Genomic DNA, 23,299 nt, shown 5'->3' on the forward strand with positions numbered 1-23,299 from the left:
GGAATTTAAATGGAGAGCCCTTCTAATGCCATGTTCAGCAATCTGGGCCAAGTCTGTTGATAATAATGCTGCTACAGAGAGCAAACACAATGCAGTAATGCAGACACTGAATTGAATTTCCTCCACTGCTTCAGCTGAGCTTGGTGTGTGCATCTGGGGATAGATTTAGTAGTTTGTAGTGCAGCGTCTGGTCTGTTTTCTTTTTTTCTTCCCCTTTCTGACTGTGGAAGGTTTAATTTAAGAACGTCAAAAGAAATGGATGCACCGTTACCACTTTTTTTCAGACCGAGTACAAGTATAAGTACTTACATTTGGGTATTCGCCGATACCGAGTACCGATACGAGTACTTCTCTGTGCCAAAAGACCCTCGTTAACAGCCAGCTGGAGGGTGTGAGAGACACACGACAGGCTGGGGAGTCCCGCATTCGAGGCGGTGCGCCGCAACCAGCTCTAGGTCGGCTTGGAAAGGCTCGGGGCGAAGGTGCTTCCCGGGGCCGTAGCCACAGTGCTCCCTGTGCCCTCTCTCGCGACTCTCGCGACTGTCGAACGGGGCGGACTGTCCTTAGTGCGCCCCAACCGCGTCGTGCCAGGCCCGTGTAAAAGGCGCCAGGGGTCTGCGGCGATGTCAGAGGGTGCAAGCAAAACCGTCATGGCGCAATGAAAGTGAGGGTAAGCTCGACCAGCTGAGGTGGGATCCCGGCCCCGCGGGGTCGTCTCGCCCGCACCGTCGGGGAGGTGGAGCGTGAGCGCCTGCGATAGAACCCGAAAGATGGTGACGAGAGGTTAAAGTCACGCTGCCGTAAAGTGGTATCGGTGCCGTTGTATCGGAGCCGCGTTGCGAGTATGAGTACGAGTACATGAGCACAGTATCAGACCCGATACTCGATACTGGTATCGGTATCGGTGCATCCCTAGTCAAAAAGTCTCTGTTGCTCCCTCTGTTCACGCTGCTTTACTCAAGACATCCCATCCTACTTTTTCTCCTTATGCAACACCCAACGGCCATCATTTCTTACACTGTTGTGCTAAGAGAGATGACAAGACAGACGAATGTCAATGTTGTGTGAGTTGATGGGAGGGGGGTTTGTGTTTGTTGCCGAGATGTGACAAGACAGTCAGACATCAAGTAAAAGGTTACACGGCCAATCAGCCTCGAACACGGCTGAGAGCTGCCACGACAACAAATCAGCAGTGTTGATGAGGGCTGGTGCTAGAGGCGCACGACGGGGAGCGCGTCTATGAGTGCGAGTGTGTGTGTGTGTGTGTGTGTGTGTGTGTGTGTGTGTGTGTGTGCGTGCGTGCGTGTGTGTGTTTGTCATTTACCATCAGAACAGATGTCTCTGCTGCCTGTCATTTCGATGTAGACCTACATCAAACCGTTTGCCTTGATGGCTGGTGACGCTAGTTTGACACGTTCCAACTAAACGCTCAGCTGCCGGTGGGCAGGCACACGTTCTGCTGCCGGCTGCGGTTGTAAGGCCGTCGGTTGTTGTTGTGTTTGCTGTAAAAGAAAGTAGGTTCCAAAGTTTCACTGTCATTAGTTATTCTTTTTTTTTTAGAAAGCATTTGGAATTTCCCTGGCGTCATTTTTTGTCCCCACACGCTCGCAGAGCATAAATAAACAAAAAGTCGGTACAGTCGTTTTGCACAGCTCAGTGCAAATTACAACGGAGAGTCATTTATCTGGAGCCGGAGGGAATAGAGGCTGTAAAGATGGCTGAGACTCGTTCACTCATTCACACGCTCACACGTGAGGCTCGAGCAGATTGTGTACCATTTGGTGAACGCTTGAATTTACAAAGTAAGAGCATATGGGCCCCAATGGGTAGTCAATTGGCCTTGCAATTGTTTGAGCATATAAACTGAATGTAATGATATTAACTTGTTTTTTAAGTTCGATTTGATATAATTTATCAGCATGAAACCCATGTCATAAACAGATCCCATAGGCTGCATGTAATACAAATACTTGCTTGCTCTTGTACAAGTATATTGTCTTGTTAAGGGGTCATCTGTGTTGTAAATCAACAAGCACGATGTGAAATATATCTATAAATGTCCTGTGTTCTCTAAGTCATTATTTGCATAACAGTATGTTTTTTTTTCTCGGTTTGGCTCTGTGACATTTAGATAAATGACTTTCTGCTCTTTCTCTTTATTCATTATGAGGATTATACCTATAAGGCATTAATCAAGGATTCCCTTAACCAGTATACGTCCACTTACTATTCCACTTCCCCCCCACCCCCGTGAGTTCTTCAGGTCCTCAGACTCCCCGGCTGGGTAATTATCAGAGCTTGTAATAAGCTGGGGACTGAGACATTAATGTAGTTTAGTTCTCTACGGTAGAACGTGCCGCGGTGAGCCGTCCGCTTTCAATTACAGTTTGCGTGCATGTATCGCCCTAACACACTTATCTACACGCACACTCTACTTACACATTATACTCACCTCCTTGGAGTGTGAAGCCTACAGGTAATTACTTTGCCGCTGCGCTGTCTTCCACAGCAATGTCCCTCTGATCGATACTGGTATTAGCAGCTTGCGCTAGCAGCTCTATACAGTGAAGCTAACTTCCCCCCAGGAGGTTCCTGTTAAAGCTGTTGCCTATAGCAGATTGGGCTCTTATACGGACTGTCATGGAAAGAAGCAAATTGTTACAAAATTACCTTCTTATCAACTTCTTTATTGTATTGAGTTGTCTTTTTTTAGAGGAGAGTGGTGGTTTTTAAAGTAGTAATGGAAAGACATAAGCTCTTACATATATATGGGACAATAAAGACAAACATTGTTACATACAGTTGCAGCCACTGTTTGTTTCTTTAAAAGCAAGCCGCTGCAGCAGATTCAGTATAAAATGATGATCTATGCAAACTTCCCAGCTACAAACATTGCAGAAGCCGAGCTGTAGTTTGTTTTTTGGGGTTTTGGGGCCATTTCTTCACGCCACCAACTTCCTGAGGGATTTCATTGGAGGTGTGCATACGTGTTTGTTGCTTATGTGGGCCTTTACATTGTTGTTTTTTTGCCGTGTCCATAGCATATAGCAGGTTTTATTACCTCCGCCAAGGCCGAACGCCTAGGAAGGATGTCATGTTTTCACAGGCGTTTGTTTGTTGGTTTGTTTGTTTGTCCGTTTGCAGGATTACTCCAAAAGACTGTGATGGATTTGAATGACATTTTTTGGAGGGTTGGGGTGTGGCATAATGAATAATCCATTCGATTTTGGTGGCGATCCGGATCATGATCCGGCTTTGGGAATTGTTTTTAATAACACTGCTCAGCCTGTGCATTAACAACACAGGCTTTAAGACATGCGCAGTGTAACTGATGACGCGTCACCCTGTCTCTTTCTTTCTGCCTGCAGAGAGAGGGACAGAGAGAGAGCGGGAGGTGGAGGGACGGGGGGGGGACACCTGTAGATTTAGTGTTTTTTCACATTAAACTCAATGAAATTACAGTTGAGTTCAACCAAAGCACACTTGGTGATTGTTGGAAAGAGTAACGAAGTCAGTTTAGGTGAGTTTTATTTTGTTTCTGTCCAGTTTGAATGAAGTGTTTTACGATGCTCCGCTACCTACAGCTGATCTCAACATAAACAAAAATACACGTGGATGATGGCGCAAGCTGCACGGAGAGGGGGGGGGGGGCAATCGTACTCGGGCAGCTTGGCGGAGGTCTGCGCTCTCCAAGTGCTATTCTAGTTTACAGAATTGGGTTGCTATAGCCCCATGTCTTACCACTGGCCATTACTGGCTATTGGAGGGGTGGTGAGTTGATTTGTTAGTCCTCTCCCTTTCACCTACTGTCTTCCGGGTATCAGATTACAGCCTCTTACCACATGAGACCAGACAGGTTTAAGGTATAGTGTACAAGCTGCCACGGCACAATAAGCCTAATCAACTTTTATCAACTCTTGCCACCTACGTTACCATTACTGTCAACACAAGACGGTAAAATGTGGTAACAGTATAAAAGCCACATGACTCCTGAGTGTGTGTGTGTATGTAGTGTGCATTAACCATGTCCATGTGATGACTATTTTTGCCAAAATGTTATTGTTTTTCTGAAAATATATGAACAGTTGCAAATAGAATTGCAGAATGATTATAGAGCGGGGGTCTCCAACACGTCGCTCGCAAGCGACCAATAGCTTGCGACCAGTAGCTCTTGGCCTGGCCAAAACCTCTTGGTTTGTATCTTCACTGACCTCTTTCACTGTTCCAACAATTTGGTTAACCCATAGTGTTAGATGGGAAAATGTGCCGACGCTACACGTTGGATATCAACATTTTCTAAATTGTTGTTTGGGTTTGGGTGGAGCTGAGCGATGTGATTAAATGTTACTAATAATATAAAATATGAGGAGCTCTCGGCCACTTTCATTTTGTCAAAGTAGCTCTCAGAGGAAAAGAGGTTGGAGACCCCTGATCTAGAGGGATATTCTCAGGGGATCGCTACAACGTGCAATGTGAGGGCCACATGATCGAAGGCACCACTTGACTACTTTTACGACGCCCCATTAACTAGGTTTAGAGGGTTAGAAGGTAACGTGACAAGCGGGGCAGCTGTAGCTCAGTGGGTAGAGCGGGTCTATCTTTTAACCACAAGGTTGGCGCTTCGATCCCCAGCTCCTACGGACTGCATGTCGAAGTGTCCTTGACCGATCTAAACCCTGAGTTGCTCCCCGGGCGCTTACAGCAGCCCACTGCTCCTAAAATATTTAGGATGGGTTAAATACAGAGGTCTCATTTCATGTATGTACCTGTATGTTCTACGACAAAGTTTTCTAAAAGCTAATCAGTAGAACCTGACTGATACAAGCTCATTGCAGATATTTCCTCATTGGCGTGTGAGTTGGCCAATAAGTAGAATTTGCTGTAGAGAAATGCCACAGATTTAAGATACAGTTATGTCATTATATTGTTTGTCCATCAGAAAACACTGGCTAAGTGTACTGTTATCTTGATCACAATATTTTTAAAAACAACAATTAAATGTTATACAGATATACTTGTCTGTTAAAGTTATTTTCAAAATGACCATGATAATGTCCCCGTTGGTCAAGTGACTCTGGCATTGCGTGTCTTTGCTGTCCCCCCATTCCAAAGTCTTCTGAACCGATGCTGCTGTGTGGGCTCTAGTTTTTCCTTTGCTGAGGTAAGGGCCATCTGTAGCTTTTTGACAATCAGCTAGACGGCATTAAAAGGCGGATTAGACGATCTTTCGTCTTGTGTGACCAAACTGCACAGATTGCGTTTACACCTGACTAAGATCTAATCACAGCACCTCCACATGGAGTCTGGCTCCCTGGATTGCTGGGCATGCATTTACATCTGCATTAAGGTACCCTGAGGAGTTTTCTCAATCAGATACAATTAACCAGGTACATATCATATGCTAACACCAGGTATAAATGTGGTTGAAGACAATAATGGTACTGTTGTGTAAAAGCTTGCATTATAGATGTAACTTGAGAATATATTAAATTGGATGGATGATCAATTTGCACAAATAATTGCACAAAAGAAACTGCATCGAAGAATAGAATAACCACATTTGCCCACTGTTCGGTAACAATTTTCCTTCAGGGCTAATTGGGCTGCTTAGCTAGAGACCAAGTACATTATTATAATCCTTATATGTTATAAAATACTTTTTGTTGCAACATTAAACAGCCAGTGTGGTATGAATATAGCATATGATGTTATTTTAGAATAGAGACAGGGAGACAATCTCTGGAGATAAACGATGACAACACATGTTGGATATTTTAGCCTTTTCAGGAACTCAAAAGCACAGAAGGAGGTCTGGGTGTGGAGTGAGACAAACAGCAGGAGCTCATTCTCTCTCTCTCTAGCTGTCTCTTCTTAAAACTTGAAAGAGAAGGTAAAAGGAGGGGAGAGAAGAGAGCAATTTGTGTGATGAATAAGCAAGAAAAAAAAAAGCTGGTGTGAAGATGGAGAGAAATGGAGGAGAGGATCAAAAACCAAGGAGAGAGAAAGCGGGAGAGACACAGATGTAAATGGGCCTCGGGAGAGTACCTGAGAGTGACAGGCTGCTGCCACGACTGTACTGTGCTGTGGGTAAACTGTCAAAACATCGACTGGTCCACCTGGCAGCCCTCCCCTTCCTCATTCTGTTCCTCAAGTTTTATTCGTGCTCTTTGTTGCTGCTCCCCCCCCAAAAAGAAACTTCCAACATTCAACTGGCTGCCAGATGGAGACAAAAATAAGAAGAATGCAGGAGTGAAAGTGAATTTTGTATTTACATTTATTAAATTTCCATTCATTTAGATGTTTCTTATATCAGTCAGCCAGTTGCAGCCGATGCATATCTATTAGTTTAATTCATTCGCTTTGGCTCAATTCTCGAATGAGAATGATTTTTTTATTTTCAAAACAATAAGCTCAAATCTCTGAACAACTAGAATGGCACTCGGAGAGCTCAGACCTCCGCCCCCCTCTCTCCGTTCAGCTTGCGCCATCATCCATGTGTATTTTTGTTTATGTTGAGATCAGCTATACGTAGCGGAGCATCATAAAATACTTCATTCAAACTGGACAGAAACAAAATAAAACTCCCCTAAACCGTCGTCGTTACTCTTTCCAACAATTACCAAGTGTGCTTTGGTCAAACTCAACTGTAATTTCACAGAGTTTAATGTGAAAAAATGCAGAATCTACAGTTGTTCCCACCACCACCTGCTCTCTCTCTGTCCATCTCTCTGAAGGAAGAAGACGGGGTCATGCGTCATCAACACGTCATCAGTTACACTGCGCATATGTTATACCTAGAGGTTTTAATGTTCTGGCTGATCATAATGCTTAAAAAAATTCCTGAATTTGGACCATGATCCGGATCGCCGCCAAATCCTAATGGATTGTTCATTGTGCCACACCCCACCCCTCTGTCATTCAAATCCATCGCAAACTTTTGGAGTAATCCTGCTAACAGACAAACCAACAAACCAACGCCGGTGAAAACATTACCTCCTTACAAAGCCTTCGGCCTTGGTGGAGGTAATTAGTTTGTTATTCACAACAGATTAGAATTCCTCATTCATTCAAGTAAATTGCGCTAGTTTTGGCACGTGTGTGCAAAAAGTAAGCACAAATGTCTACAATTTGCACAACAACCACTTGCGCACGTTTTCCTGAGCGAAACTGATGGGTTGATTTTCGGTGAAATTGTCGTCCTCTTTACAACTTGTAAACATTCTTTCATTGTTTGAGCCCCCACATGCAAAATGATCCATTCAGTTATCAAAATCTGTCAGACATACATGTATATTCCATAAATATCTTTGACATGGTCTTACGTACTGTCGGGAGGTACAATTAACAAATAACAATAAAGTCTATGGACACCAAGGCGGGTGCAGTAAGCATCATCAAGCCACATAAATGAAATAACCTGCCAGAATCAACGGCGCAATAAAACATCACCAAGGCAGACAACAGAGTGATGTATGAACGATACCAACTGCACAGCGGCTGCAGCCACAAACACATATTAAAGCAAAGGAGAGCATGCACAGTTTTTTACAGACCACATAGACACAGAATGCTTTGTACCTGAGCGCCGCATTGACTGTTGACGTCGTCCTCTGTACGGTGAGCTATATCCATCACCAGATCCATCATGATGAATCTCGAGATGGTCTAGGTCTGATACAGTAACTGTGTTCCAACGTGAACTGAACCAAAGCAAGGAAAGCCTTTGATATTACTTCTAGAACCCTCTGTGAAAACACTGTTAGATGATCTGACAAATTGGTTTAAGCACTAAGTGATAATTTGCTTGAGAACATGCTTGCTAGACTAAATGAAGTTATTAACTTGTTCTGCTTCTTGGTACATCGTTACTGACACCTGTCATGCTGTTTGAATTTATGAACAGACTGCAGAGAGGACAGGGTGGCAGGTTGGGAGGAAGTTGAGTTGAAGATATTGAACAAATAGGTAGATATGCTGGACCAATCATTGCCTTTTGGTTAGAAACAGGGGAAAATCTGAAGGGGTTACAAATGGTGGGGTGTAGGCAAGCTTAAAAATTCTGTGTGTATGTGTGTGAGCTTGTGTTTATTTGCAGGGTAACACAAATGTGTGTTTGTGTGTGTGTGTTTGTGTGTGTCACACTGACTGATAGCCATGCCCCTCCAGCCCAGTGTGTGATACCCTGGGAGACCCAGCAATAAACACACAGTCATCCTTCGGCCATGAATCTCTGCCAGCCGCCTCATCTACCGCTCTCCACCCAGAGCCACACGAACACACTGTTCAGACACACTGCACATTTCAACAGCAGCCATGATACTGTGTGTGTGTGTGTTTTTTAATATGATCCAGTCATCCTTTTGTGGCCACTATTGTGTCCCCCCCTCCCCCCAGAAAAAGGCCCTGGGTTATGACTCCAGAATGAAACATTAGTGTTGTATTCACAGCAGTATCAACAGCAAGTGGAAACGAGCACAGAGCTGATTCTACTGTATGTTGCCAGATGTGCGAATAAAAAACAAACCATCAAGATTTCTTCAAAGTGAAGACAGAAGTGATGGAGCATTAGTCTGAACGCCCATTTAACAATGAAAAACACATCCCATTAGCTACTGCAAACTGCATCTCTTTTAGTTATTTCATTGTGGTTATTTACTGAATTAATAATTAATAATATGGATAAAACTCATGTAGGCACGATCAGATTTCATGTGCTGGAAACTCCTGACATTTCATTGCACCTTGGCTTAGGAGGCAAACTGAGGCTGCGGTTAAAATGACGTCCTAGCGTCTTTTCCTAACCACTTCTCCTTTACCTCGATGGAAAAGGTCATGAGGTCAAAAAAAGATGTTAAGGAGAATTCAGAAGGACTTAGGAAAAAGACAGCCGTGGTGTTAAGAGAATCCGACTCATCTTTCACTAGGCTCCGTGATTATGATGCGACGGCGGCAAATGTTAGTGACGTGAGTAAAACTACAATGTTCTGAAGACGGACTACAAAAGGCGCTGCTTCCCCGCGTGAGTTATTAAATACAGACGTAGGCAAAGTTGTTGGTAACGTTCCGTTAAAGAGAGAAAAACCCACAATGGTCACTGAAATAACTTGAAACTGACAAAAGTAATAATAAATAAAAATTCACTGAAAATTAACTAATGAAAATCAGATATTGTTTTTGAATTATGGTTCAGCAGAATCATTTAAAAAAACAAACTGATGAAACTGGCCTATACAAAAATGATGGTACTCTTAACTTAATATTTTGTTGCACAACCTTTTGAGGCAATCACTGCAATCAAGTGATTTCTGTAACTCTCAATGAGACTTCTGCACCTGTCGACAGGTATGTTGGCCCACTCCTCGTGAGCAAACTGCTCCAGCTGTCTCAGGTTTGAAGGGTGCCTTCTCCGAATGCATGTTTCAGCTCCTTCCACAGATGTTCAATAGGATTTAGATCCGGGCTCATAGAAGGCCACTTCAGAATAGTCCAATGTTTTGTTCTTAGCCATTCTTGGGTGTTTTTAGCTGTGTTTTGGGTCATTATCCTGTTTGAGGACCCATGACCTGCAACTGAGACCAAGCTTTCTGACACTGGGCAGCACATTTCACTCCAGAATGCCTTGATAGTCTTGAGATTTCATTGCACCCTGCACAGATTCAAGACACCCTGTGCCAGATGCAACAAAGCAGCCCCATAACATAACCGAGCCTCCTCCATTTTTCACATTAGGTACAGTGTTCTTTTCTTTGGATGCTTCATCTCTTCGTCTGTGAACATAGAGCTGATGTGACTTGCCCAAAAGCTCCAGTTTTGTCTCATCTGTCCAAAGGACATTCTCCCAGAAGCTTTGTGGCTTGTCAATATGCATTTTGGAAAATTCCAGTCTCGCTTTTTTATGATTTGGTGTCCTCCTGGGTCGTCTTCCATTAAGTCCACTTTGGCTCAAACAGTGACGGATGGTGCGATCTGACACTGATGTACCTTGACCTTGGAGTTCACCTCTAATCTCTTTGGAAGTTGTTCTGGGCTCTTTGGTTACCATTCGTATTATCCGTCTCTTCAATATGTCATCAATTTTCCCCTTGCGGCCACGTCTAGGGAGGTAGGCTACAGTCCCATGGACCTTAAACTTCTGAATAATATGTGCAGCTGTAGTCACAGGAACATCAGGCTGCTTGGAGATGGTCTTATAGCCTTTACCTTTAACATGGAGGTCTATAATGTTCTTTCTGATCTCCTGAGACAACTCTCTCCTTAGCTTTCTGTGGTCCATGTTCAGTGTGGTACACACCATGATGCCAAACAGCACAGTGACTACTTTTCACCCTTTAAATAGGCAGACTGACTGATTACAAGTTTGAAGATACCTGTGATGCTAATTACAGGACACACCTTAGTTTAATATGTCCCTATGGTCACATTATTTTACATCTTTTCTAGGGGTACCATCATTTTTGTCCTGGCCAGTTTCATTAGTTTGTTTTTTAAAATGATTCTGTTGAACCACAATTCAAAAACAATATCTGATTTTCATTAGTTCATTTTCAGTAAATTTTTATTTATTATTACTTTTGTCAGTTTCAAGTTATTTCAGTGACCATTGTGGGTTTTTCTCTCTTTAACGGAACGTTACCAACAACTTTGCCTACGTCTGTAGGTCTTTCAGTGACAGACTACTTCACCCGCTGTGTGTGAAAGAGAGATACAGCAGGTCCTTCTGCTGCTGGAACACTCTATCAACAGATAATAAAGGATCATCTGACCTACTGGAACAACCGGTGAAAAATAACATTTCATTACCGAGGTTGGAATTGAAATAAACAAAGAAATATATGATAAATATTGAATTAATTGTTAGAGAGTTATGGAGAAGGTGAAGGACCATATACTTCCAACTTATTTTTGGACATGTAATATTTATTTATGTTGATTATTTATTAATTGATTGTTTACTGTTCATTTTATTTGTTATTCTTGTTTTGTTTTTCACTTAAGTATTTGTTAAATGTTCAAAATAAATAATTAATTAAAAATAAAGTGAAACTAAAAGGTTGTCTCTGTCCACTCATATTAAACATGAATCCCAATTAGTATATGAAAATAATATGCAAGATAAGCATATTGTTTGTTATCAGGAACGGCCGAATAGTGTGTCGCTTTAAATGTTGCGGACGCAAGGAATTGTGGGATGTTAGTCTCTCTTTTCCTTTGGTAAAGAATGGTCCAGTGTATCCTATGCTAAAGGAGATAATAAAGGATGCATTGAAGCTCCTTTCCTTAACATTTAGAGAATTCGAACACCTCTTATCATGGCTGCTACTGAGATACTACTGGGTCATTTCACTCCGTTAGGAACCTTTCTAAGCAAAAACAACTTTTCGACCGCAGCCTGACACCTTTGCAGCTACCAGTCCACACTCCATACTTGGTCCATGCGGGGACTTGATTCGGCAAACCCTTTCGGTTCTCAAGCCAAGTCCCTATACGGAATGAGCTACTGCCCATGTTTGATATGGGAAGGATTCACTCTAGATTGTTGATGAAGTAATGGCAAATAAGTATTTTTTACTATTTGACTAGAACCCCTCTGGAACTGGCATTCAGTCTAGCAAATGAGCATGTGGCTTATTGAACATATCTGAACACAAAACCACACAGCAGCAATTTTTTTTAAAGCCCTTAGCAAAGAACAATATACAATATACACACTTTGGGCCTTGACACATAAAATACTCTAATAATAGTTGGCAAAATACATATATGCCCAAAAGATGATAAACAAATCCACTTCAACCTATCTTAGCAAGGTCTGTGTGCTAGTTCTCTAGTGTTTAACAGCTATAACTGGGTGGCTACAGCTTGAGGTAACTAGTGTCAGCAGTGTTTTTGGAAGATGGAAAGTGGGCTGAGAGTCTTTATATTACCAGTGTGATTCCTTATATCAGCTTACAGGCCTCGCATCCCCACACAGTTGTTTTCAATTTCTCTGTTATCAGATCTCTGCTCAGGTTGAAGCTAAGCTGTAAGTTGCACCGTCTGAGCTGTAGGACACAGCGTTCCATTTCAGAAACCAAGAGAGCCTGAAATGAAATACATTGTCTATTAGCTGCTAGCTAGCGGCTTCGAAATAAGACACGGCACATGAAACAAGACTAAAGCCTTGTCCACACTGGGAACGTCAGGAGCGCGTGGCGGCTGCATTACCTGTTGTTGTTTTTTATTTTGGCGCATCTCACAAACGTCTCAACTGCGTGTCTTGTAGAGATTTGAGGTCTCGCCTATTTTTGAAGCGTGCCGCACGCGGTTAACAGCAACAACAGACAGTGAAAGTGATCTATTGACTGTATATTGACATCATACCAGCAAGATTACTACAGTTTAAATGTCTATCTGTAGAAAATGTTACGGAGATGAAAAAAAGTAAAGACTTATTTTTAAATCAACACTTTCAACACCTGCTTTCATTTCGAAATAAAAACCCTCAAGCGTTTTTTCTGTGAACAGAATTCCTTCATTTGTTAACACAAGACTTTTAATCTGAAATATGTGCCAGACAGTGTTGTAGAACATGCAGTGACTTGGAGAGCTCCATGAATGAATATAGTACGGGGTTTTAATTGTGGATTATTACTATTATTTACAAATTACCACACCTTTCTGAACCTTTCTCTGTCTAAAAAAAATATAAATTACATTTATAATGAAATAAAATGGACATTATGAAAGGCAAACTCTATGTAGAAAAAAAGGTCTGACAGCAGCAGCTGACACGCAGCAGATACGCAGCTGGTGTGAACACCCGACGGGTGAATCACGCAGCCACTACGCAACTTGCCACGCGAAGCAGCCGCCACGTGCCACGCGCTCCTGACATTCCCAGTGTGGATGACGCCTAAAAGTCTACAGCCACACTAGCAGCTCTGTGGGGCTGCACTTAGGAACAGCAGTGCCTTGAGCTAAATGCTAACACCGACATGCTCACAATTACAATGTTTACATGCTAAAGTTTAGCAAGAATAATTTGAATGATGTGTAAGGCAAGTGTAACCCATATGATATAATGGGTTGCATTAAAAAGAAAGAAAAACACTCATATTATGAATTACTGTGCTTCTGTAATGTCACTCAAGCAAAAATAACTAAGGCTGTTTTCGAAACCGCATACTGCATACTACTGAGGAGCGCAGTATACAGTACATACTGTATACTGCGTTCCTCAGTAGTATGCAGTATGTGACAGTTAAAGTGATGTATTTAGCAGTATGCTAGACGAGGCTTAAGCCTTCAAACCAGCTCTTAAAGCACAGGACAAAAAAACTAACTTGTACCACTATTACAATATTATCAAAAAATACAACTTTGATTTTGTTGTTTATGTTGTGCTTGTTTACTTTATAAGATACTGCAGGTTTAAACTATTTATTCTGACAGCTCATAAAGAAGTCCGACAAACAGGATCATCAACGAGGAGAGACGGGAAATATAAAACATTCATCCACAACGTTTACTTTACTCAAACTGCTTTTTCAGTTACAGCAAAAGGACTGATCTCCCTCCAGATATTAGAGAAATGTTAAAAAAGTGTCATGTTGTCTCATCAGGAACCTCTCTGCCCCGTCAGAAGCTGCTCTTTCCCTCTCCTCTTCTCTCTCCTCTCCTCTTCTCTCTCCTCTTCCTCTCCTCTCATCTTCTCTCGCCACTCTGCTGCTCTGCAGCCGCTCTGTGAGCGTCACTGGCCGGCTCTCCAGCGAGCTACGCCCGCGGGTGATTGTGGAGCTTTTTAACTCGAAAAAAGGCAAATAAACACAGGTTCCTGTTAATTTATAATGGACATCTGTGTTGTGATATTTAAACAAACTATCCGTCAACAAGGAAATCAAAGCCTCTCGTCTACAGACCGGTCTCTAGAGAGCTCCAGCAGCTCATAGCGGTCTCTGAGCGTGACTACCCGGCTTGCTGGCAGCGACCCGGGCAGGCGCTCGCTGGCTGTCACGGTATTCTGTGGAGCTTCTAAACTCCGACAACGGTGGAACAAATGTTCGATTCGCCATCTAACTTCGTAAAACTGCCGATATTAATAATCTACAGAGTTGATTTCTCGCCTCAAAAACTTTCAGAAGTGAATTTAGTGTTGAAATGGCTACAGAAAACGTAAAAAAAGAGCAGCTTTTGGCTGCTGTTTTTATACCTGTAGCCTGTGCTGTTCCGCCGCTTTGCATTGTGGGATACAGTAGGCGAGATAGACTGGTCCGATGCATACTGGAGAATTTTTCCAAATCAGTACGTCATCCGGGTATTTCTGGCATACTGGAGATTTTGCTTTTGTTCGCATACTGCATACTACATACTACATTTTGGCCAAATCAGTACGTACTACTGGTATAGTATGCGGTTTCGAAAACAGCCTAAGCTAGCGTGAAGTGTCAAGTTGTGGTTGCTATCCAATGAATACAGTTGTGAACCTGTTTTCTCAGCCAACCAGCAACCCTCTGTGGCGACTAGTCCCGCCCACCTGCTCCCGTCAGGTAGCATGTGCGTGTGTTTTCCAGCGCAAGATGCAGAGAGAGGGAGAGCGTGACAGTAGAGTGTGTTGATATAAAAGTTAAAGAAATAAGGAGAGAAACAGAAGACAACTAGGAGCTACAACTAAACGGGTTTTACTGGAGACTATAAAACGGCAGTGGTCGGTAGTTGAGAGTAAATACAAGTGAGTTAGTAAACTCGTTTGCTGTTGTTAGCTGCTAATTAGCCGCGCGCTAACTGCTCGCGCTAGCTTGGAAGTGCGGACATCCCCTTGACTTTCCCTCGATGAAAACTTTCCCTTGTGTACTGCTTCAAGAAGCCAGGTAATACAAACGGTCCATTAACCATTTATTTCATTGTAATTTCATCCACAATGAAAGCTAATGTATCTGATTTAAAGGCATTGAAGTTACATTAGCCTCATTAGCTATACTGTATGTTTATGTAGACATGTGGTTTTCTGCCGGGACGCCGTCGTTTCGTGCTTGTCCAGCCTTCTCAGCACAGAAATCGGTGAGCATGATCATTTCATTTTAATGAGGGATTTCATTTGATGTTGCATTAATGGAGTCATTGTACTAAATTATTGTGTAGGTACACGCTGTTTATTTACAAGCTGTTTATTTACAAGCTGTTTATTTACAAGGTTATTTCATGACTGGAAGTCATTTTATTTTGCACTTTATGTAACTTTTTGCTGATTTCTATGGCAGCTAAACTGTTTTGATCTATAACTTGCTGTGTTAAAGGGCACGTACAAAAATATAATTGTTTAATTTAAAGTTTGTGTCAATACAAATTTAATGATGTAACTACAGACAAAATAGATAGATAATTGATACTCATGATATTTCTCTGACCCTGTCTGTTGACAGGTCAGGTTTTTTCTTTTGGTTTGTTTTGTGCCTTGGACCTTACAGTGATGTAGATAGCGAGCTATCCCACCTAGATCTAGAGAGGAGAGACCTAAGAGATCCTGTGGTCCCTAGACAGATCCTGCTCCACTCTGCGGTGTGGTAGGCCCAGTATCTGCAGACACCCTCACACTCAGCCCTATTAAACAATTCCCCCTCTTGCCCACACACTTTCCAATGCCCTGGAACTCTTAACTCCCCAGACTTCGATTTTTCCTCATTTATGGAACTCTGAGCTCGTTCTTATTTGTTTTGTGACTCCTTTTATTGGACTTCGACTTTAACTTACCTTTTAATTCCAGAAAACTGTGTGTTAGTGGCCGAGTAGTAGGATATCCTCCTTCAATGAATGGTGTTTGTAAAATGTTTGATCTTATTATTTTTTGTTTTTCATGAGTGTTTGAATTGAATGTGAATTTTGAAACCTATACTTGAATTTAAGGTTAATACGTAAAATTCAGGTTAAAGGGTGCACCCAAGATAGAGTTGAGATATTTTGAACTTGATACTGCACTTTTTCCTTTGTTCATATTTGTGACGTCAAATCTTTTATCATATTTCTATATTACTAAAGCCGGTATATTTTTGCATTTAAATCCCTGCTTCTGAGTCTTCTTTAAACATTCCACTGTGCTCCAGTAGTTGAACTTAGCCCTATGCTAGCCCATATATTATTTCATATTTTCATATTGTAGCATTTACTGTCGATTCTTTATAAGTGTTACACAAGGCAAGGCAGCTTTATTTGTATAGCACATTTCAGCAACAGGGAAATTCAAAGTGCTTTACATAAACATTCAAGAACATTGCGAAAAAATGTGCAAAAGAACATTAAGACATAATTAAAACAGTCATAAAAACGTTAAAGATTAGAAAATAAAAACAAGCTAAAATAATGACTAGAACAGAAGCTAAAATAGAGTATAACACACAAGTAAAAGTTCTAGTGCAGCAGTATAAGATAATGATTTGGTTTAATAAAAGGCAGCAGCAAACAGGAAAGTTTTAAGCTTTGATTTAAAAGGACTCAGAGTTGGAGTTGGTCCTGCAGTTTTCTGGGAGCTTGTTCCAAATATTTGGTGCATAAAAACTGAACGCTACTTCTTCATGTCTAGTTCTGACTCTGGGGACACTAAGCAGACCTGATCCAGATGACCTGAGAGGTTTGGATGGTTCATAACATAGCAGAAGATCAGAAATGTATTTTGGCCCTAAACCGTTTAGTGCTTTGTAAACCAGCAGGAGTATTTTCAAATCAATTTCTCTGAGAGACAGGGAGCGATCGATTTTTTAGGAAGACCAGTAAAGACGCCGTTACAGTAGTCAAGTCGGCTGAAAATAAATGCATGGACTAGTTTTTCCAAATCCAGATCCTGTGTCATTCACATCGCCTGGCACAAATTTGCATCTTTACATTAACTTTGTATGTAATTGCGCCACACAAAAAGCTAGCTTTGCATTTGGTGTGAACACACTGTAATGAGAGTTGTGCATCATGATGACATTTCTTTCTGTGGAAATCTGCAGTTACAGCTGAACTTGTAGTTAATGGAGGATGTGCAACTGATTGTTGAGGTGTGTGTGTTTTAATGTTCCTTTTAAAGTGGCAGTAGGCAGTATATTTTTGGCATCATTGGTCAAAACATTTGACTCAAGTGTTCTGAGAGATAACTAGACTTCTGCACCTCTTCTTGGCTCTGTTTTCAGGCTTTAGAAAATCTAGCCCGTGTCGGGAGAGTTTGATCAATCACAGGTCATTTCAGAGAGAGAGCGCTCCTATTGGCTGTACTCCGGTCATGTGACCAGAACTTGGCGTTTCTTCACCAGAATTCACAATGGTGGCGGGGTCACAAACGTTCTCATTTTACAGCTAAACCGTGCACTACAAGATGATTCTGAAAACATTTGAGGTGAGAAATAGGCATTAACGTAACATAATATTGATTCATATTTGATCAGTGCTGCCTAGTTTGACCGTTTGGTCGGAGTTCGCGAGTGATTGACAGCCGGCTCTCATAGATGGCAGCTGGACAGCAGACTGATCAGCTCTTACTGCTTGTTTTCCTCCGGTCTGTGAAATCTTGCAGATGCTGTTAGGAGCACCGGAGGACACAGAGGCACATGATTTTTTTCATGTTACCTGTTTCATGTACTACTGTCACGACTGTTTTATAAAACTAACTTTTTATAATCATATTTGCTCCGATCTCACCTACTTCAGCTTTAAGTATTCTTATTCTCCGTACCTCTTTTCCTTTTTATTTCCTATCCCCTTTTTTAATTTATGATCACAAGTACTTGGGTCAATAAAGTAATTTTCAGACATATTCCTAACTATATTTAGATTTTCAAACTTCTCAGGTCTCAGTGTGCAGTGATATTTAGCAGGTTAGTAGCAGCTGAGTAGAGATTTATAGCTTGTGTTGGTGCAGTTTGAATATGAGCTACAAAGAAGCAGCATAACATCTTGCATTTTAAATATTAAAGAGCTGCATCGCTATCAGTCTCTCCAATGCCCGCAGCTAGAATGACTTCAAAAAAGCATCTGCATATCGGTGAGTGCATGCACATGTTTCATCATAACGCCAAATGTTTTTCATGACCCCGAGGTTGTGGATTGACTTCAAACAGAGCCAGGTGAACAGTGACTACTGTGCATCAGTGGGAGGCACAGTGGAGGGTTAAGTGTTACATGGGATGTGAGTGCATGTGTGCCGCAGCAAAAAAAAATGTTCCTCAGGGTTAAAATCATACAGTACATTCATATCATACAAAACAACATCCAGCCCACCCACACACACTCACGACAACTTTGTAAATGATGTGTATTCGGTTTCATCATGTGTATCTGTCGACTTCTCCTGCCTGTCGGAGTGAATTAATCCGTTAATGATCAGGTTTGGGGGAAGTGCAAGCAAATGCAGTTATTTCTAATCCATTTAGATTAAGTCAGGAAATTGCATGAGTGATAGCTTTCCGAAACGAGTTTTATGATATAAAGGAAGCTGCCTTTCGACTTGTGAAATTGTGTGGGGAGATGGCAGGGATTGTATTCTTCAGGAAGTGTGAATTTTTTTCGCTCACAGTAAACACGTGCTTAATGTTGGGAATTAAACAAAAAACATTGTTTAGGTTCAGGCAACAACATAAAAAGGGAAAATCATGCATAGATAAATAAATAAATACATACATACAATTTAATAATGAATAAATACATTTAGAAATATATTTAAAATAAATAAATGCAAAAATAAGTAAATAAATGGAAAATTGAAAAGAAGATTAGATAGATAGGGCAAAGATAAATAAATGAAGCAAATTAAAACAGAAATATAAATTGATGTCACAATTCATCAATTAATTAATGCCTACATTTATTTTTAATATTCATTTTGGTACATTTAAATGCGTATTTATTTACTTATCGAATCATTTACTTATTTATTTTTTATTCCGTCCTCCATGATAAACAATATAAACCCCAACACATATTGAAGCAATCTAAAGAGTCTTATCGAAATCCTATCAACTTATAAGGAGGAGCTTCCTGTTTATCTAACCTTATGTTGAGTGCAGTCAGGAAGTAGTGGCTGTTCCCCTCACACCAACTATTATCAGCCACTCACACCCATATTTAGAGAATCCAAACACACGGGTTGGTTAAACTATTAAGGTGGCTCCCTGTAGAGAAGGTGTGAGCACGTAAAAATGTCACTGACTTTCACATTAGCTGGTGCCCTGCTGTGACATTGCAGTGTGTATTGACACGTACAGTACGTGTTCTGCTTTTAGTGATGGTCGATGACATTTTCCTACAACAACATGTCTGTTTTGCTACTTCAGACCTGCCTTAGCGTGTGCGGTAAAAAGCTGTGATTTAGCTCATAGCCAGCTGTGGATGTGAACATGATACATCATGTAACTTTTACACTATAAGTTAACCTGTTTTTTTAAATTATTTTTCATTTTACATACTACCTTTACACTGCAAGCAATTTTATTTTCATACTTAGTCTATTTATGCAGCACTACATATAGATATGTAATCTATGCACTGTTGACATATGTAGCAATACTGTAAATATTAATGGCTAAATTTAAATACATAAAAGTGAAGCACAAATTTGCCATTCATTTTACTCACACTCATAATGTGTGTGAAATCATTTGATTTACTAAGGCAACAGCTAATTATGCATTCAGCTCAGATCAGCGAGCTCATAAGTGACATTAAAATGTTGCCTGATGCTCTAATAGAAATACTCATTAATGATTGTTAAAACATTCTAAAATGCTTGCAAAGGCAGCTATTAAACTCCGTGTGAGCAAAATTAGTTGTGCATCTATTACTCATAAGATTATAATAACAGCTTTGGTTTGTAAAATGAATGTCGTCGGATGATGATTCAACTTCTAAAATGATGAAGAGATGTAGCGACATCACCAAAGATTTAAAGGTCCCATATCATGCTAATTTTCAGGTTCATACTTGTATTTTGTGTTTCTACTAGAACATGTTTACATGTTGTAATGTTAAAAAAAAACTTTATTTTCCTCATACTGTCGGCCTGAATATGCCTGTATTTACCCTCTGTCTGGAACGCTGATGACATTCACTGCAACTAGGAATCAACTGGGACACATTTAGAATGTTTACATTTAAATCTGTGTAAAGGGTCTAAATATTGTATATTTGTGACATCACAAATGGACAGAAATCCTGACAGCTTGTTTCAAATGCAGAGCTTCTGAATACGGGCTGTGTGTATTTCCCTGTGGCTTGAGCGTTTCGATACTTTCACAGTATTTATATAGGAATTAAGCCTGCTTTATAATAAAAAATTGATGTTGTAGCTTCTTTTTTTGAAAAAGAAAAATTCACCAAAATTATGCAAAAGCACATACATTTTTCCAAACTTAGTGTTAGTATAACTTTGCACTTTGTAGACGGTCCCTGACCACTCGTCTCACAGCTGCTGCACATAGAGACCAATGTTATGTGTCCAGCTCGGAGGACGGCTCGTCCTCTATCTATCTATCTATCTATCTATCTATCTATTTAGGCCTATAGCATATAGCCAGTGACAATGTTTTTGTAGAGCTGCAGTACGGCAGATAGCCTATAAATTTAACAATAAACGTGAAAAACTAGTTGTTTTGTGGTTTTGGTTTAATTTCTGGCGATTTTAAGACGAATGGCAAGTGGATATCCGTTTTTTTTTTATTATTATTATTCAGATGAAAAAGGAAAAAACTAAATAATGCATTGTATATTTGTTTATCATATTATCAAACAAGTTGAACACAGCTTTGGACAGAGGGTACATGGACCCAGCGATACTGATACCGATACATACTCAGCGGAGAGGACCATCAAAAATATGAGCCTTTTCTCGTTTCTGCCACTTTGGGTTCAATCCAATAAACAAACATACTAATCAAAACGTAGCTACACCAACCTGAGTTCTGTGGAACTGCACTCGATTGCTCTTCCTCGACGACCGTCACAGTAAACTGAATTTGAACTGTAAGAACTGAATGTGGAAGTATAGAGAGTTGAATTTTCAGCGAGGATCAAATAAAGTTTCAGAGCAACTGAAATCAATTTCTTAATGTTTCATTCAGTTTCAAGGTTATGGGCATTCCCGTTCCAAACTAATGAATTCAACTTCGAATGATTTTATTCAGATTCAGTTTTTCAGTGCAATTATTCAAGTTTAACAACACAAATTCAGATTATCTTATTCCTATTCACATGCAATTATTCAAGTTGACCTATAGAATATAAAAAAATAATGTTCTCATTTAATTATTCAAGATGAGCAAATCAAATTAAAATATTAAAATTCATTTTTTCATTTAATTATTCAAGTAGAGCAATTCAAATTAAAATATAGATATTTCTAATTCATTTTTAATGCAATTATTCAAGTTCAGCAATTAAAATCAAATTATACATTATTAAAATTCAGTTTCTAGTGACATGTATTTCTGCCCCTAGTAATAAGTAACATTTAGCTAATCATTTTTTGCTGACTATTTCTCATAAAAATAAAGTAATGTAATTGTTTGTTTAATGAGTAATACATAATGACTAACTGTTTACATTTTTTTGTATAACTTTCATGTAACTTTCCCAATAATGGGTCAATCATAGCAAATTTATACGGTCATTTTAAAATATTGATAAAAAAAAAGGATGGAATAATACATATATTTTTTTGTTTGTTTATAATGTGCTTATACAGTATGGTGCATATTCCCGATTGACATAGTGTTTAATCAAATCAAATTTAATAGACGGTTATAATTCCGCAGGAGTTCTTGTTGCTTCCTGGGTCTCTATGAGCTGCCACGTGTTTTACCTGATGTTTTACCATTTTACTTGGTAAAATGGGAGGTAACAGGAAACATAAAAGCAAAAAAACCTAACTGGTTATTATGGCCTTGGCTTTCTAAACCTTTTGTGCCTTGTTTGGAGATGCTGAAAGAAGGTATGCGTGAAACATAACAATGGAGAAAGACAGAAAATGTGTAGCGGAGGAAAGGAAATATGCAGGAAACTTAGAGAGAAAAAAGATGAGCAAAGAAGCGAGCAGGAAAAGGGGAGAAAGAAATGGCAAAATAACAAGAAGGAAGGATGTGCACATGAGTGAGAGGCGCATGGCAGAGTGAGCGAGGCATTAGAGGTGTGATCTTATTCAACATTCACAGTCATCCCCCGCTGGGATTTTCTGAAGGGTTAATAATCAATGCCAACACATCGGGCTTGGCCAATTAACACACAGCTAGAGATCCACCATGACCGGGTAAATGTAGCGAGAGAGAGGGGGAGAGATTGATTTTGTTTATACGGAACTGCAACACTATCTGGCTGAGGAAGAAAATGCCTGTATGGAATTGATGATGTTATTCTTAAATAGTCTTCCTTAAATTGGCCAATCAGGCAACTCAGGCAGTGGAAAAAAAAGTTCTTCAACCATGCGGGATGTAGCACAGCATTGTGATCCTGTTCCTCCATCACAGCTGAACAAAGATCACAGATGTGTCTGTATTCCCTTTCACGTCACAGAAACGGGAGAAATAAAAGAAGAATTAAAGCAGCTGCTGTTCAAAGAATTACGTACGGGTGGAGACTTATACGTTCCTTTTTACTGTGCATGACCACTCTTTGTGACAACTGAGATCTAACAGCATAAGATAGCCACAGACTGACGGATAGATTGACAATATGCTTTTGTGTTTCATGTGTTTCATTCATATGCAGCAGATGGATATCGTGTTATTTCTTTGAATTGTAAAAGTTACATTAAAACGAGTTCTTAAGTGGGATAAACCGGCGTAAGAACGAAGCTGAGGGGCGCGACAAAGCCGCGATATTTGACCACCTGCTGCAGAGTCTCTGTAGAAACAGACACCGCCACACACTTCTAGTGGAGCATAAGTGATGATTGAGAGGGATTATTTTTGTACCGGTCCATACATTGTGTTTTAGGAAATTCTTATTTAGGCTATGGGGCTATTTCTTATCTCATATTATACCTTTAATTTAATAGTTTTTATATAGTTTATTTATATAAATAAAAAAATAAATAACATAACAGAGATGGGTTTACCTTTTTAAAGGGATATAAATGGCATGGCACTGTCTAGATTTATGTCCCTGTTGCTGTGGCTGGAAACGGTGCTGATGAGAGCAGAATAGTGGGCCAGAAAACCAAAAACAATGGCCCATGGATCTGCAGAGTCAGATGATAATTGCCTATGGGTTCATCAACCCCTTTCACATTACACATCCATTGTTAATATAAAATATTGATTATTGCAGCTTTGAATTAAACTTGCACTTCATTGACAATTTA

General features: G+C 40.3%; 1 protein-coding gene across 2 annotated transcripts in view; it reads left to right on the forward strand.

Annotated features, from left to right (window-relative positions):
* naaladl2 (N-acetylated alpha-linked acidic dipeptidase like 2) overlaps positions 1-23,299 on the forward strand; it is a 534,957-nt gene that overhangs the window by 226,932 nt on the left and 284,726 nt on the right. The window contains exon 1 of one of the 2 annotated variants that reach the window (XM_074636908.1): positions 14,500-14,846. The exons of the other annotated variant lie outside the window; for it this stretch is intronic. Coding sequence (XP_074493009.1) covers positions 14,809-14,846 — 38 coding nt within the window. The 5' untranslated portion in view covers positions 14,500-14,808. Of the gene's footprint in view, positions 1-14,499; positions 14,847-23,299 lie in introns of those variants that run through there. 2 annotated transcript variants of the gene reach the window in all.

The sequence above is a fragment of the Sebastes fasciatus genome, chromosome 5, assembly GCF_043250625.1.
Source record: "Sebastes fasciatus isolate fSebFas1 chromosome 5, fSebFas1.pri, whole genome shotgun sequence".
NCBI lineage: Eukaryota > Metazoa > Chordata > Actinopteri > Perciformes > Sebastidae > Sebastes > Sebastes fasciatus.